This window comes from Furipterus horrens, unplaced genomic scaffold (assembly GCF_987537825.1).
Source record: "Furipterus horrens unplaced genomic scaffold, mFurHor1.1.pri manual_scaffold_9, whole genome shotgun sequence".
Taxonomy (NCBI): Eukaryota; Metazoa; Chordata; class Mammalia; order Chiroptera; family Furipteridae; genus Furipterus; species Furipterus horrens.
In genome coordinates, this window is record NW_028327179.1 from 48,680,494 (window position 1) to 48,697,365 (window position 16,872).

At 39.4% G+C, this 16,872-nt stretch overlaps 1 protein-coding gene across 1 annotated transcript in view; it reads left to right on the forward strand.

Annotated features, from left to right (window-relative positions):
- The window catches only part of GSAP (gamma-secretase activating protein), a 99,940-nt gene extending 87,741 nt beyond the window's left edge, over positions 1-12,199 (forward strand). Inside the window, exons 25-31 of the mRNA XM_090287306.1 lie at positions 2,264-2,334; positions 2,811-2,905; positions 8,218-8,337; positions 9,196-9,257; positions 10,772-10,873; positions 11,040-11,139; positions 11,539-12,199. Of these exons, the coding sequence (XP_090143432.1) occupies positions 2,264-2,334; positions 2,811-2,905; positions 8,218-8,337; positions 9,196-9,257; positions 10,772-10,873; positions 11,040-11,139; positions 11,539-11,630 (642 nt within the window). The 3' untranslated portion in view covers positions 11,631-12,199. The remainder of the gene's footprint in view (positions 1-2,263; positions 2,335-2,810; positions 2,906-8,217; positions 8,338-9,195; positions 9,258-10,771; positions 10,874-11,039; positions 11,140-11,538) is intronic.
- Positions 12,200-16,872: the final 4,673 nt, after the last annotated feature.

A 16,872-nucleotide genomic window follows, 5' to 3' on the forward strand; every position in this document is an offset into this window, starting at 1 on the left:
CTAATTATAAATGAAGGATGTACTAATTGAAATAAAGAACAATTTACAGGGAAACAACAGTAGAGTGGATGAAGCCAAGAATCAAATTAATGATATGGAACATAAGGAAGCAAAAAAACAACCAATCACAACAAGAAGAAAAGAGAATCCAAAAAAATGAGGATAGTATAAGCACCTCTGGGACAAGTTCAAGAGGTCCAATATTCACATCATAAGGGTGCCAGAAGGAAAAGAGAGCAAGAAATTAGAAATCTATTTGAAAAAACAATGAAAGAAAACTGCCCTAATTTGGTGAAGGAAATAGACATGCAAGTCCAGGAAGCACAAAGAGTCCCAAACAAGATGGATGCAAAGAGGCCCACTCCAAGACATATCATAATTCAAATGCCAAAGATTAAAGATAAAGAGAGAATCTGAAAAGCAGCAAGAGAAAAGAAGTTAGTTACATACAGGGGAGCTCCCATAATACTGTCAGCTGATTTCTCGAGAGCGAAAGAAACTTTGCCGGCTAGAAGGGGTAGGTAAGAAATATTCAAAGTCATGAAAATCAGGGACCTACAGCCAAGATTGATCTACCCAGCAAAGATATCATTTAAAATCGGAGGGCAGATAAAGAGTTTCCCAGAAAAGAAAAACTAAAGGCATGCATCCTCACTAAACCATTATATGAAATATTAAAGGGACTTATTTAAGAAAAAGAAGATCAAAACTATGAACAATAAAATGGCAAAAATACAGATCTATCAGTGATTGAATCTAAAGAACAAACTGAGTAAAGAAGAATAACAGAGTCAGAAAGTACAGTATAGGAAATGGAGTAGCCAAAGACCTTATATACATGACCCATGAACATAAATAATTGTGGAGGGATTGCCTGAGGGACTGGGGTGGGGGGGGGGAACTAGGACAACTGTAATAGTATAAGTAAATTATAATTTCAAAAATACACAGAAAGACAAAGAACACTCTTTCTCCAAGTTTGGGTAAAACCAGTATGCAGATGAGCCAGTGTGCAAATATATACTTTTGCATTGAACTCTGGAAGATTAGTTAAATTTATTAGACAGAGCCCTTATTTAATTTCATGTTTCTTTTTAAAGTTTCTGACTTTATTGCAGTCATTAGTGTTTGTTTTTTAAATAATATTTTTGAATGTAATAGTTTTTAATATATTAGGAGAGGTTGGTATTCTTGTATAGTGATATTTATAATCAGAGCATTAAAACTTTCTTAAATAATTCGCCTTTGCAGTAGAACTATACTGAGGAGCTGACTTTTATGAATGTGTTATTGATCTTCTCCACATTGATATTAACTTGCTTTCTTAGTCCTTTAGCTAATAACATACAACTAGTTAACACATCTACCTATTACTTTTATTTCTGTTGACTTTAAATTTCACCTTCCAAAGTGCTAAGAGTTTTTGTTCAAGCATCGTTCTTCCCCATAGTTAATCACATAAAAGTTTTAACATTAGTCTATGTTAACCACTCCTAGAACCAATAGGACCAGAAATGGTATAGATGTCGTCTTAGAAAACTCAGTGTCCCTCACTTTCTGCCTCAGCAGTTACTAATTGAAGCCAAATCTGCCTGCCCCTTCCCAGCAGCAAAGAGCCATCTCTCCCAGGCCCCTCTGGAGGGTGACTGGATATCCTTTCTAAAGCAGCTTCTCAGAAGTTGCTGCAGAACCTGAGAATCTATATCACAGAGAATAAATAGTTCTTGTGCCTGAAGGGAGACCCTATCCCTTGCCCACATGTGCAGTGCGTGGATTCATGGCTGATAAATGCTTGGCAGAGACTGTCCTATTATTGACAAACTAGTACAGTGTTGAACCTGGGGACTTGAAACCAGTTTTATTCCATAGGCCATGCTCAGGACGGTTGTGTTATTCAGTATGTATCACCCTTCTTCTCACTGTCAGCTGTTGGTCCTTGCCACATAACTGGCCTGAAGCACTTGATCTTCACTAATGGACAAGAACCTGTAACTGAGAGCCTGTTAGCCAGGCAGGGGGAACTCAACTGGGGCACTGTCCATGCAGATAGAGGGTGCTCCCTTAAACTCTGGGGTGCATTTTCAGTCTTTCCATTTTGGGCTCCAGTGCCTCAGAACTAATCTCAGAAAGGCTGGTCTGTGTCTGGGAACAGCTTGAATGCCAGCTGCCCTAAACATGCCTGCCAGAGTGTAGATGGGTAGTGGTGGGGCTGCTAAGGAAAGGGGCATGAACAGAGGTTTAACAGACTGTCTTTCCCCTCCAGCTGGATCTCATTTGCCAAATACTGGAAACCAATTGGAGAAAACATAATCTTCATCCCTGGGTTCTACACTTGTACGCAAGTATTTTTCGCTTTTTTTTTTTTTTATTGTGGTGTGCAAAGAACCCTAACAACTCTGATTGTTACCCATTTTAGCAAAGCCTTTTTGAAACTTACCAGTTGAAAGCAATTCTCACCAGTCCTGACACCATTGTAGCTCTGTACTCAGCATTTAAAGTTATGCGCCTGTTACTTCACTCATCCTTTTTCTGGGCATATGGTTGATGAGAAGGAAGGGGCACATGAGCTCAGTACTGCCAAGAAGGGGAATTGAAGTTAATATAATTTATCATTTATGTGCCAACTGTCTGGTTAGATTCTAGGCATTAGGCTGATGGTCACCATCATATTTCTGAAGCTTTCTACAGGGCATAGGTTTTCATGATTAGCATGGATTCCATCTTTCTATGGTACTTGGAGCCACTGCTTAGACAAATGGAGTTTCAGAGATGAGCTCCTTCGCTGATGCACTGCGTTGGTATTTTCCCAGCAATAGGCAGGCTAGTGCTGCTGAATTTGCGGTCTTCTGCATCATGACCAGGATTTTGGAAGCTACTAGCAGTTTGTTCTTACCTCTGCCTCTTGGTAAGTCTTGGCTCTTCTATCCTTTGTTGTAATGTATTTGTTCTTCTTCACATGGTCCCTAGACTTTGACACATGAGTTTAAGGAAAGGACCTGCTGTACCTGAGAAATTATGTGTCTGGCATCAGTGTGAGAGATGGGCCTGAGGTGGGTCTCTGCTGACCAGATCTCTCCTAATTACATGCTTGGAAGCTAAAAATTTCCCTTAGCATTTTGAAATAGGACAAAATCAGTCCTCAAAATAGCCTTGGCACATGTGTATTCAGTCATTCATTTAATTGGTCACTTGTTCATTCAATCAACAGACATTTATTGAACAATTATTACATGCCAGGTACTATGCTAGAAATTAGAGCAATTATAAAAACTAACAAAAGTCTAGTTGGGAAGATGTGCATATAAATCAATAGTCATTATAAGAAACAAATAAGCTTCTGATTGCTATAAACTATGTGTCTTAAGTTCATTGCATATAAGTTCTCATGTAAGTTTTATGATAACAATTACTATGTATTATATATCAACCAGTTTTTAATATTTTTTAGATAATTCTTTAACTCTTACCCTGTTTTCAGTTACAGTTGGATACAATATTATGTTAGTTTCAGGTGTACAGCAGTGATTAGACATTTGTATACCTTACAAAGTGATCATGCCAATAAATCTAGTACCCACATGACACCATACATAGTTATTACAATGTTATTGACTATATTCCCCATGCTGTGCTTTATATCCCTGTGACTATTTTTTTATAATGGACAATCTGTACTTCTTTATCCTTTCACCTTTTTCACCTATTTCCCCTGACTCCCCTTCCCATCTGGCAACAATTAGTTTGTTCCCTGTATCTATCAATTTATTTTTATTTTATTTATTTATTTTGCTTTTTAGTTCCACATATAAGTGAAATCATAGGGTATTTGTCTTTGTCTGACTTCTTTCCCATAACATAATACCCTCTAGGTTTATGCATGTTTTTGCAAATGGAAACAATTCATTTTTTATTTTTTTTATTTTTTATGGCTGAATAATACTCCTTTGCATACATGGCCACATCTTCTTTATCCATTTGTCTACTGATGGACACTTAGGTTGCTTCCGTATCCTGGCTATTGTAAATAATGCTGCAATGAACATAGGGGTGCATATGTCTTTTTAAAATAGTGTTTTGGATTTCTTGGAATCAATCACCAGAAATGGAATCACTGGGTCATAAGGGAGTTCTACTTTTAATTTTTTGAGGTAACTCCATACTGTTTTCCATAGCAGCTGCACCAATCGGCATTTGTGTCAATAGTGCATGAGGGTTCCCTTTTCTCTGCCTCCTCGCCAACAGTTGTTGTTTGTAGATATTACTAATATATCAGCCAGTTTTATTTATTTATTTATATACATCTATTCCTTCATCCATCATTAATTCACTTCTTTATTTGTTTATTTTAAGCCAACATATGTATAGTGCCTATTTTGTGACAGGTGCTGTTCTAAGTACTTTACATAATTAACACATTTAATTTTCATAACAGTCCTGAGTGGTAGGAACTTAAATTGAACCACATTAAATTTTTGACCAACACAAATGGCATTTTCATATGGTTTCACTAAATATTGTTCCCATTTAAAAATGCTGAAATTGAGGCACAGAAAGTTTAGAAGTGACTTGCCTAAAGTCACACAGCTATTAAGGAACAGGGCCAGTATTCAAATCCAGGCAGTCTGGCTCCAAAGCCTGTTCTGACTTTTGAATTTTGTATTCCAGTTGAATTAGTTGATGCTCATACTTTGGCTGTTTATGGGCCAAAAGAAATCCCTAACGCATGTCTAAACTCCTCCGCATTTGTGATATATCTGATATAGTTCAGAATCCTTCATGCTTCCTCTAGCCATACACCTTATCTTACAAGGTCTGCGTGTAGTGGAAGTACAAAATGGGTTTCTTTTGACTTGTAGGAATCTGAAAGTGGCCATTTATGAGGAGAACGGATGGCTTTAAATGATCCCAATGTAATATGAATTGTGAGGTACCCTCTTGAAAGAGTGAGGGGATTTCATGAAAACTGTGAATGGCTTTCTGGATTAAATTTTTAATTATTTATGATGAACACAAAAGACTTGATAGAGTAGTGGATTGACACTTCATATTTGTTCACCATGGATATTCAAGCTCCTTTTTTAAATAAATGAAACTGACTTACTGGGAACAATATTATTCTTGGGAGGTCATAAAAATTCACTTTCTTCAGAATATTGCATTCTTTCACAGGAATGGATAAGGAGGGAGAACATAGGAAAATGTTATCTGCAGTGACTGAGAATTATTTTGAATAGACTTAATGGCTTGTGTCCATGGATCAAGTAGGGAAGAGCAGTTTCTATCTCTTTTCCTCTTAAATGTTTGTTTCTTGTGTGACATGGAAATAGAGGTGAAGCAATGCTGGACTGAGTGCGTGCACACATGTGCATGTAAATATAGGGTATTTTTTCATGTACATGTGTTAGTGTGTGTAGTTTTCAGGCCTCCTGGAGTAGCAAAAATTGAGTTTCACGTATCAGAAATGTGTAACCTGAATTGATTAAAGGCCCCCCAAAATGAGGACCATAAAAAGGAAGCCATGGCTTAGAGCTGGTGCATTTGCAGTTTAAAAGGGACCTGTGTTCCCTTGGTGGTTCAGGAGGCCGGGACCCCTAGAGGAGGAGGAGAAGAGTTGGCTGGGAAGCTCTTTTGTAGGACCAATGCCTACTCTTAGCCTATTTCTCTGTGCTTAGAGCTGACATGCAGAGAGGAGGCCAAGAAGACTGTTGAATTTGGGACTGTGCCCTAGGCACAGATGACAAAGGGTCATCAGGGATCTTTAGGACATGGACACAGGATGGAGAGGGATTTTGAAAATCTATAGTATTTATAAACTTCTATTGAGAAAAAATTTCATAAATTTTTTATTCTTGGGAAGAATGTCCAATTCCATTTGAAAAACCAACCTCATGTTAATTAGGTAGTAAAATCACTATTTTTTTCTTCAAATATTTTATTTTTTTTTATTTTTAGAGAGAGGGAAAGTGAGGGAAAGAGGAGAGAAACATCCAAACCTGCAACCTAGGCAAATGCCATGACTGGGAATTGAGCCAGTGAACCTTGACTTTGTGGGACAATGCCCACCCAACTGAGCCACATGGGTCAGGGCTAAAATCACTGTTTGGGGGGAGATTCAGGGAAGTTAGTGGACTCATCCATTGTTAGCCCATTAACATCTGCTTGTAGGCAGAGTCTACATTTTATCTGACCCACCCTTGATGTTTCCAGGTTGTGGAACTCAAGTCCCTCACTGCTCATGATTCATGTGCTGATGTGGGGTGGGCAGGGGAGAGTGAGAGAGAAAGAGAGAACTTCATGATTTATCTGAATTCAAATCCCTGCTCTTTGGGTATCATTTCTTTGTCATGTAAGCTCCCAGGACTAGGCTATGCTTCTTGGTCATTTCCTGCCCACTTCCAATCAGTTTCCAAGCCTGTACATGTGGCTATGCCTCTTCTATCCCTTACCTCTTGTTTCACTACCAATGCCCTCATTACCTCTTGCCCAGGTTCATGCAATAGCCTCCCAGCAGGCAGGCCTTCATAACTTATAGCAAACTGTCACTCCAGTCCCTTCTTTGCCTGTTGCCCTTTATTCCAAAAGTAAAGGTCAAATACTTTCCATCCTGCTTAAAAACTTTCGGTGCCTCCCCCAAGTTTACTGAATAATAATTTGCTTCTGTCATTCAGCATTCAACTCCTGTCACATGCACTCACAGCTCCCTGCACTTTTCTTTCATAGTACTGGTCACATTAAAAAATAGACATTGATGTGTTGTGATTATTTGATTTTCTTTCTCCCCATGAGACTGGAAGGTAGATGGGAGCAGCCATTGTACCTGTTTTGCTCATTGTTGTACACCTATCCCCTTGCCCAGTGTATGGAAGGGATTTATTACATTAACCTCTCCAACCTTACCTCCTGTCATGCCTCTCATACTCCTGACTCCAGTTCTGCCAGATCACTGAATGTTTTCTAGAAATGCCCCATACCTTCTTACCTTTGGGACCCTCTTGCTACTGTTCTGTTACCACAGCCACCAGTTATTGGGGCAGGATAATGACATAGTAGAAGCCTTGACTGGAGTCCCTCAGCCTGTGTTCAAATTTCAGCTCAGCCACTTACTAATTATATGATCCTGGGCAAGTTTCTTAGCTCCTGTGAATTTCACCTTCTCCACTTATAAACTGGTTCCCCCTTTATGGGGTTGTGTGACGATCAGGCGAGCCAGAATGTAGGTTGAAGCCTTAGTACACGTTTGGTATTAGTCCCTGTTGTTATACCATGGGCTTGGTTCCCTGTGAACCAGCTCTGGTTCTCAGAGCAGCCCTGCAAGAAAGGTGCTGGTGGTTCTAGTAAAGGGTGCAGAAACAGGCTCATGGGGGCTGAGTTGCCTGCACCTAGTACGTGGCCTGGCGGGATCCCAGCCTTGGTCTGTTCATACAAATCTGCCTTCTTCTATGGTCTACACTCTGTATGCCCTCCTGCCTCACTTCCATCCCCAGGAACTGCATTTACCCATCATAGCTCCCTTCACTTGCCATCTTTTCCAAGAGGGGTCTTCTGATTCTCTCTTGGTCTGATATCTACCTCTCCCATGGATGTTTTTAACACTTAGTATTAGTAATGCTCTTAGAGCTCTAGGATTCTGTGTGTTCGAGGAGCCTTCCTTCCCCATGATACTCAGGTTTGGGAGAGCCTTCCTCTCTATTGAATTCCTGTAGATTTGTTATCTGACTATATCATTTTAATTCTTCTTCTATATAATTTAGGCCAAGTAGACCCCAAAAGCATACCCAGAGGTCAGGCATATACGCTGTCACCTTCTGGTTCATATTTTTCCCTCTTTAGCAAAATCAGCCTTTTAGTCTGGGCATATGGAGTTTGAAGTTCTTCTGCTAACTGTTCTCTTTTGCTGTTTTACCACAGAATTGCCAGCCTGTTAAACTGTAAAGCCGTTTTCCTTTGAGTAGGTCTTTCATTCTTTTTCTCTTTTTGCCTGGAAAGAGACAATGTGAAGGGAATACAGACTTGTTGGGAACCTATTATATATCCAGCACAATGCTTAGGCTTGATACTACAAAGTAGAAAATTTGGACCTTGTCTTCAAGCAGCATTTAGTTGACTCTAGCCACCAAACACTGAGCTAAGTGCTTTATTAACACCCTTGACTTATTTTGTCTGAAAGACTTGGGGTGCTGGCTGACCATGTTTACCCCCCTGCATCTCTCATCCTAGGTTTTCACACTCTGCACACAATCCTTGGCGTCCGCTGTCTCCCTTTGCATAACCTGCTGCATTACATTGATAATGGGGTGTTGCTTCTCACAGAAACAGCTGTCACAAGACTCATGAAAGGTAAGAGGCTCCAAGGCTCTCTCTGAGTTTGCCAGCCTGAGCACCACTAGGGCTACTTCAGAAGGTGTGTCGCCTGTGTAGCTACACAGGACCCAGCAGCACTCGTGCGGGCATGGTGCTCAGGTTAATGCTTTACGTTAAATCTTGAAATCTTAATATCTGGACAAGGGGCTCCTCTTTTTTTATTTTTTTTTTTGCACCAGGTACCATTAATTATGCAACTGGTCCTTCTGAGTACAGTTTATTTACTGTAACCATCCTTTGGACTAATTTAAAGTGTCTCCATCCTCAGGAGACCCCAAATGGCTATTAGAATCCTTTCCTATATATGAGGGCACTTGAGGATAGGAGACTCTGAAGGCGTGTTTCTCAAGAAAATGTCATGAAATGGCTTCATTTCAGCTGATTAATTCTGCCATTGCAAAGTTAGTCTTAAAATGCAAGAAAAATTAATGAGAAATGTGGTGCTTATGTAAATTTAAACTTTAAATATGGTCTGTAGTATAATCACTCTCACTTAAATGATTTGTTGTGGTATTTTATAGGTGAGTTTTGTTAATAAATATTAAAGTATTTTCCATTCCTCAAGGTGCCTTCTGTTTCAAGTTAGTCAATAAAATTGTTTTGTAACTAGCAGCCTGTTAATGAACCATGGTCCATGATGTACAGAAACAGCTTCATTTAAAAATCCCTTTTATTTAGACACACACAAATTAAAAATTTTAAAGCGTTTTTAGCTTGAGAATACAAGGTTGGGATATGTGTTACCAGGATGAACCACTGAAGTATTATTAGCTTGTTCAGGTATTAAAATGGAGATTTCTGGGTTTTTTTTGCTGATATAACTTTTTTTTGTAGATCTGGACAACACAGAGAAAAATGAAAAACTAAAATTCAGCATCATTGTGCGGCTCCCTCCGGTAATCCTGAATTATATTTCATTTTCTCCCTAAGCCTTGGCATAAACCTCCTTCAATTTCTTCTTGCAAAAAGAGGATTTACTTGATTTGGGCTAAAGTCAATTGAATTGTTTCACTTTTCAGCTCTTCCCAAGAAATCCCATCCCTCCCCACCCTCTGCTAGCTGCTCCGGCTGGGTCCACAAAGTGCTTGCTCATCTGGCTCTGTGCTGCCTTGGCACAGCCCACTTAAAACATTTAGCCATTTTCTTCTCTTAGGAAACCGCACTAATATTTACATCTGTGAGTCTGAGGGGAGGGAGAGGGGAAACATGTGCTTTTGCCTTTAAAACTGATAAGGAATTTAAATACAGGTGAGGTCAGAAGGTTCTGGAACTGCATTTCCTCCCACTGTTGTTTCCACCAGAGCTGGACAACATCCCAGGTTGAAGAAAGAATGAGAAACTTGAGGGAAAGGGTTATATAGGCACTCCTTGTTTTCGTGGGGAACATTAGCTCTCAGAGTTAAAAATACTATGAAAATATGAAATTCCACAGGAAGGTCTTCAGAGCCTCTTACTGTGAACTTCCTGACCCTGAGCGCCCTGGCCAGCTCTGTGTGCTGTTTACATACCTTGAGCACTTGTGTGTCTGGCATGATCCTCCCATGAAAGGATCTCTGTTGCCTTTCTGGGTCTAATCAGCTTGCTTTGTACACCCTCTCCCCCTTGCTGGCTTCCTGAAGCAAAGACAAGGATAGAAAACAAAGCATGTTTTCTGTGGCTAGATCTCTCTGCAGATTTTCTCTGAACATGTAGTTTGCTCTCTAAATTTGATTTTTTATTTTTGCCTCATACTCTTAGGGAATTAAAAGTTTTCTGGGCAAGTCGCTGGCAGAGAACATGCCTATAACCTTTAGTTTCCTATCAAAACATCATTTAGAGTTGGCATGCAGAACCCCTGTTTTGGACAGTAGCAAAGGAACTCCATTTCAGAAAAAGAATATGGCAACAGTGTATAAACTGCTTTCTCAGGGTTGCATTTAAGAGAGTATTTATTCAAAATTTGAGGCACACCTCCTAGGAAATGACCTTGACCCTTGGGTGGTTAAGCACAAAGGGCCTTTTAGGCTAACTAGCAACTTTGGGATAATATTTTAAAAATTATGAAGATATAAGGTACATTTACTTAATGCAGTGTGAACTATATTCTCTGTTTTTCCATCCTTTATTTTTATTATTGACTTTATTTTTAAGAGTAGTTTAGGGTTCACAGCAAAACTAAGGTGAAGGTACAGAGATTTCCCATATACTCCCTGCTCCACACATGTGTGGCCTCCCCCATTATCAACATCCCTCACCAGAGTGGTCCATTTGTTACAATTAATGAACTTATATCGTAATCATCTGAAGTTCATAGTTAACATTAGGGTTCACTTTTGGAAGTGTTCATTCTATGAATTTGACCATCTGTATAGTGTTGTACTTCCATTGCCTTAAAAATCCTCCTTGACTTATTTTTCAATTTGCATAATAGCTTATTGGTCAAAAGATCTGTCGACTTTGGGATCATCCTATGAGTTCTAACATTATTTCCCGGAACCATGTGAAACAACTTTTTCAGAACTATAAGAAACAGGTGAGTCAGTATGAAAGCACAGCCCCACTAAATGTTTTTTTTGGATCCTATTTGCCCATTTCAGCATTTCCATATGAACAGCAATTGTAGTTCTTACCACATAAAAAAAAAAAATCTGTGCTTGTTTTGGAGAATCAACTAATACCCGAAGTGGTTTCCTTTTTAGCCTCAGAGTTCTGTGATTGACAAGTCATCAGTCAGTGTGGAATTTCTGCCTCTGAACTATTTCATTGAAACACTGACAGATATAGAATCTTCCAATCAAGGTAAGTCACTCCTCTGTTCTCAAGAGTTGTCCTGCTTTTCCCTTGACACGTCAATCAATCCCTATTTACTTCTCTGTGCTTTCTTTCCAAAATGCCCCTTACTTGTAAATAGGTCCTTAGTTGGTTTTAATTAGCATTATACAATTTACCTAGAGTAAATTACCAAAGGAATAATCACCTCTGAAGTTTTAAAAGGGTTTAAGATGTTAAAACCCATTTGATTGATGCAAATGGCCTTCCTTGGTTCTGAGGTTTAATAAATTTTAACATATTCTTAGTACAATGTATTTTACTAAAATTTAAAATAATTATGACTTCAGAGAGTGGTGGGCACAATGTTACAAATGTTGCATGGCTTCATAGTAACTCTTTCCTCTTTCTCGCTCTCTCTCTTCCCAGCACTCTATAGTTTTGAAGGACATGACAACGTGGATGCAAAATTTGTGGAGGAAGCTGCTCTGAAACATACCACAATGCTTTTAGGCTTATAAAAAGATGTAATTATGATATATCAGCTTCCAATTTTTAATCTTGCTCATTAGTTCTACTGAGGATTCTCAGTTGAGCCATCTGAATTTAAATTGGTACTTGTTCAGAGAGAAGTAAACTGCTGTACCTCATCCCAGTTTAATGTGGAGAAATGAAAAACAGTCCAAGGAGGCAGGCAATAGCATAAATAATGCTCTTCGTAGTGGCTACATTCCTAGTGGCTTCCTAGGCAAAAATCTAGTTTGTCTTGCACTCTGAAATAAAACATGCTTTAAAAATGTAGAGAACCGTGCTTAGAAAAACAAAAGCTAGATTGTCATTGAAAATAACATATGACTAGTGGAAAAATTAAATGTTGCATAAAAACTGTATTTGTAAAGAGGATAGTTTCTAAAAAGACAAAATTGGACTAAGTCAAATCTGCTAGTTCCAGTTTAGAATAGTTCGTAACATAGAGCAATTTGTTCATACAGTCTATTTAGAATAGGATTTGTCTTTATAATAGTTCAGATGGAACTGTATTTAATATTTTTGAGCTGTTTATATTTATGAAAGTTTGATTTAGAAATATCTTATCATTAAAAAACACTGAAAGTTTTGACTTGACTCTTGTCTTTACTTCATAGCATTTTTATTCCAGCTAGGAATTGTGAGTCTATGAACATATTCTCCCAAAGGCCCCCATGCCACCTAACTAGTTCTCGCACTTTTCACCCTCTCTCTTCTATAGTGACTTCATTCTGACCTATAGCTCTAGTTGCTGCCTAGGGTCAGCCCATGACCCTTGGCTTTACCCTTTTCACATTATTTTCCTCAGTGAACTTGTGAAACTTTAATCATTATAAATATCACTAGCTGGTACAATAATTCAACCTCTTTTCTAAAATGATCATCGTGTTCTAAAAATTGTTCTTTCATACAGAATTCCCCTTTTTGGTCCAATACTTCATGATCACTGAGGCTCAAAATCTTGAAGCCATATGAGCAAGGCAGTGCTGATTTTTTTCTCTTGATAAGGTCATTATTTTTCATTACCTACCCTCTTCTTTTCACACTTGCCTTGTTTCAGTTGCTTTCTAAGATCTAATTCATCAGACTCTTCTGCTCATAATCCTTCAATAACTTGCCATTCATTCATTACAGGGTAAAATTCAACCTCACATTGAAAATCACAGGATAAAATCCAAACTCCCCCTAATCCTGGCCTCATACAGTTCCCCAATAGGAACATTCTGTTCCTGTGAGCCCAGTTCACTGGGCCTTGACTACATACAACTTTTGTCTCTCCTAAGCCTTGCTCAGGCTGTTTCCCCTACCTGGAATCCCCTCTCTAAGTATTAGTATCTTATTATGCTTAAGGGCCAGGTAAAAAGTTCCATGGGGCTGTAATCCCTGGTTATTCTAGTACAGTGGCAACTGTTCCCCTCTCAACCAGTAACACACATTGTTAATTTTAATCCCCATCCCTCTGTGATTTTTAAAAATTATGTTTCCATTCTTATATTGTTAAGCTTCCTATGTGTACATATTTTGAATCCCTAATGTGATTATTAATTCCTACAACACAGGAACTGTGTTTAAGCATTTCTTTTTGTTAACCACACAATTTATACAGTGTTACTTATAGGCAGTCCTAAGGAATTGCTTTTCAACAACTTCACAAATTAATCAGGTTAGAATCAGGACTCTGACTTCCAGCCAAGATGGAGGTTTAGACGAACATGCTCGCTCTCCCTCTACAACTAGAAAGGAATACAACTACCTCAAAACAAAAGATAACTAGAAATTCCAGAAAATAAAACTACACGGAAGCCCAATGTATGAAGTTATAAACCAGCGGTGCTCATTGGGCAGGTAAGAAGAGCGAAAGTGGGCGGTGCTGTTTGCGGTAGCACCAGGGACAGCGGCAGGGAGAGCAGTCCTGGCTGCAGGGGAGCCCCAGCAGCTCCCGACCCCAACACTGGGAAAAGCAGCCATCGCATTGCCTCGGACGGTAAGGCCCAGAGGACGGGAGGATGGATTTGAGTCTCCCAGCAGAGAGTAACGGCAGGAATCCATCTTGGACCCCCGCCCCCACACAAAACTCCACAGCGCCGTGAAATAGGTTGTGGATCATCACTGGTCGCTGGGCAGTGATGACAAAGCACCACAGTGCAGTGAAAAAGGTTGCTGGATCGCCACCGGTTGCTGGGTAGTCACCACAAAGCACCACAGTGCCGCAAAATAGGTTGCGGATTGCCAGCGGTCGCTGGGTAGTGACGACAAAGGGCCACAGCGCAGCAAAAAAGGTTGTGGATCACCGCTGGTGGCTGGGTTGTGACTAGTACACAGGCTCTGCCCCCTATAGCTGGCCCAAGAAAGCAAAACGCAAATCTGTCAAAATGAGGCAGACAACTATAGAAATCCCGGTGGCGTAGCTCACCAGGCAACAGATGAAGAATCTGACAGATGAACAAATAAGAAACCTGTCAGAGGCTCAATTCAGAGCCATTGTTATTAGGTGGCTTACAGAATTAACAAAACATTTGGAAAAAGACAAGAAAGGATTGAAAACCACTCATATTGAAAAAAAACAAAAAACACATACGAGACAAATGGTGAGGAAATAAAATCCAGAGTTCAAATCAACAAACCGAAACATAGAGAAGGAACAAATAGTCAACCAGTATGGAGAGAGGAAACAGGAAATAAGGAAAGTGATAAGAGGATCAGAAACCTCTGGGACAGCTATAAGAGATCGAATATACGGATTATCAGATTGCCAGAGGGCGAAGAAGAAGGACTAGAAATTGAAAAATTATGTGAAAAAATAATGAAGCAGAACTTCCCGAACTTGGGGAAGGAAATAGACTTACAGGTCCAGGAAGCACAGAGAGTTCCAGAAAAACTGGACCCAGGGAGAACCACTCCAAGACACATTATAATCAAATTTTCAAAAGTTAAAGATAAAGAGAGAATCTTAAAAGCAGCAAGAGAGGAGAACAGAATCATGTACAAAGGGGTCCCAATTAGACTATCAGCTGACTTCTCAAGGGAGACCCTGCAGGCAAGAAGGGACTGGCAAGAAATATTCAAAGTAATGAAATTCCAAAACCTACAACCACAAATACTCTCTCCAGCAAAATTGTCATTCATAATAGAAGTGCAGAGAAAGTGCTTCCAGGACAAAATGAAACTGAAAGAGTTCATTAGATCCAAACCACTATTATATGAGATGTTAAAGGGACTGGTTTAGAAAAAGGAGGGTCAAAACTATGAACACTAAAATGAAAACTGCAGCACAAGAACCAACAACAGAAGCTAGGGAATTGAAACAAAGGCAAACTAAATAGGCAACGAGAGTGGAACAAGAACTATAGGTATGGGGAACATATTGGGGGGAGGTCAGCAGGGAGAGGGAAGGGGGTGAGGGAGGGAGATTGTACAGGAATTAAGAAGCATAGTAGGAGGGAATGGAGTAGACAGGAAGAGGTTGAGAAGAACCATATGCACAACCAATGGACATGGACTAAAAGTGGGGGACAACTGGAGGGAGGGGAACCACTGGGTGGAGGGGAGCAGAGGGAAGGGAAATTGGGACAACTGTAACAGTATAATCAATAAAACATATTTTAAAAAAGACTCAGGACTCTGTAGACTGAGAATAAGATTAAATTTCCCTCCAATCTTGCAGGATGGGGATTTGGAACAAATTTTTATTTTGCAAAATAAAGGAATGTGGTATTTCTCATGCCCAAAGTTGTGAAATAAAATTCATAACTGATACCAATATGAAATAAAGATAGATTGAGCATACTAATACATGTAAAAATCACAGGTTTTAAATCTTGTGTATATTCACATATAAGAAAATATAAAACCAGAATTAGGAATATACTTGGATGAAATGCAATAAAATTAGAGTAATAAAATAGTAGAACTCGCCTCATTTTCAACTCTTTCACATACCAAGTTATTTTCATTAAAAATTTGAAAAGTATTAAAACTTAAAATAACCACAAGTTTATGTGCATACAACAGATCAATAAATCTAGGTTTATAAGAAAGATAAATTAGGATGGAGATCCAAGAAGGCAGAGTAGTAAGTAGAAGCTACACTAACCTCCTTCCAGGACCAATCTGGAATTACAACTAAATTGTAGAGAAATCATCCTGAATAATCAACAGAATACAAGCTAGAGAGAAGCTTTATAACCACCAACAGACAGAAGAAACCTCTTCACCACAATGTGACTGGTAGAGAGTGTGGAGATGCGAGAAGGCTGGCTGGGCTCCTACAGGCAGCAGCTGAAGATCCGGAGGATTATTTCAGCAGCTGTTGGGGGGGGTTCCCCTGAGAAGTGTGAGGTCTAAATACCAAGCTGGGCTCCCTAGCCTACAGCACCAGAGCCAGAAAGGAACCCAGATAACCTCCAGCTGTGAAAAGCAGCAGGGTTTCTGTCTGCCAGGGAGAGATAGCAGAGATGCAAGAGTTGCTTAAAGGGCCAATGCACAAAACTTCATTTGCTGCCATTAACCCTGGGCTCCAGCAGAGGGAGGGCAAAGTGGACTAGAGGTGCTTGAAGAGAGTCTGGGGACAGTGGCTCTGGGGAGAGAACTGAAGGAACAGCCTCCAGATTCCCTGTGCTGAGTCAACCCCAGTACTTTAGAAGCTATCTTTCTCAGGAAGAGCACTCCTCTCCAAGTGGCATCAGTCTGAGAGGAAGCAAAAGCCCCACCCACAGGAATTACTCTGCCCAACCCTGTGGATCTTAAGCCTGACTGCTGATTACAACATGATTAGTTTAACAACTAATCAGTTTAGTAGCTGATAACTTTAACTACTAAGGTGGAAAATACAAAAAAAAAAAGGCAGACAAAACGGGAAGACAAAGAAACACTCCAAATGAAATAACAAGAGAATTCTCCAGAGGAAGAAGTAGATGAAATGGAGGTAAGCAATTTATCAGATAGAGAATTTAGAGTAATCATTATAAAGATACTCAAAAGTATGAAAAAAGACATAAAAACCATGAAAAAGGACCAGTCAGAAATAAAGAATGCAATATCTCAAATAAATAATACACTGGAAGGAATAAATGGTAGATGAAGCCAAGGATAGAATCAGTGATTTGGAAGACAAGGTAGAAAAACCAGCTAGGCAGGGCAGCAAAAAAACCCAAAAAACAAAAAACAAAGAATTTTTAAAAATGAGGAAAGCCTAAGAAATATTTTGGACAACATGAAGTGGAATAATATCCTCAT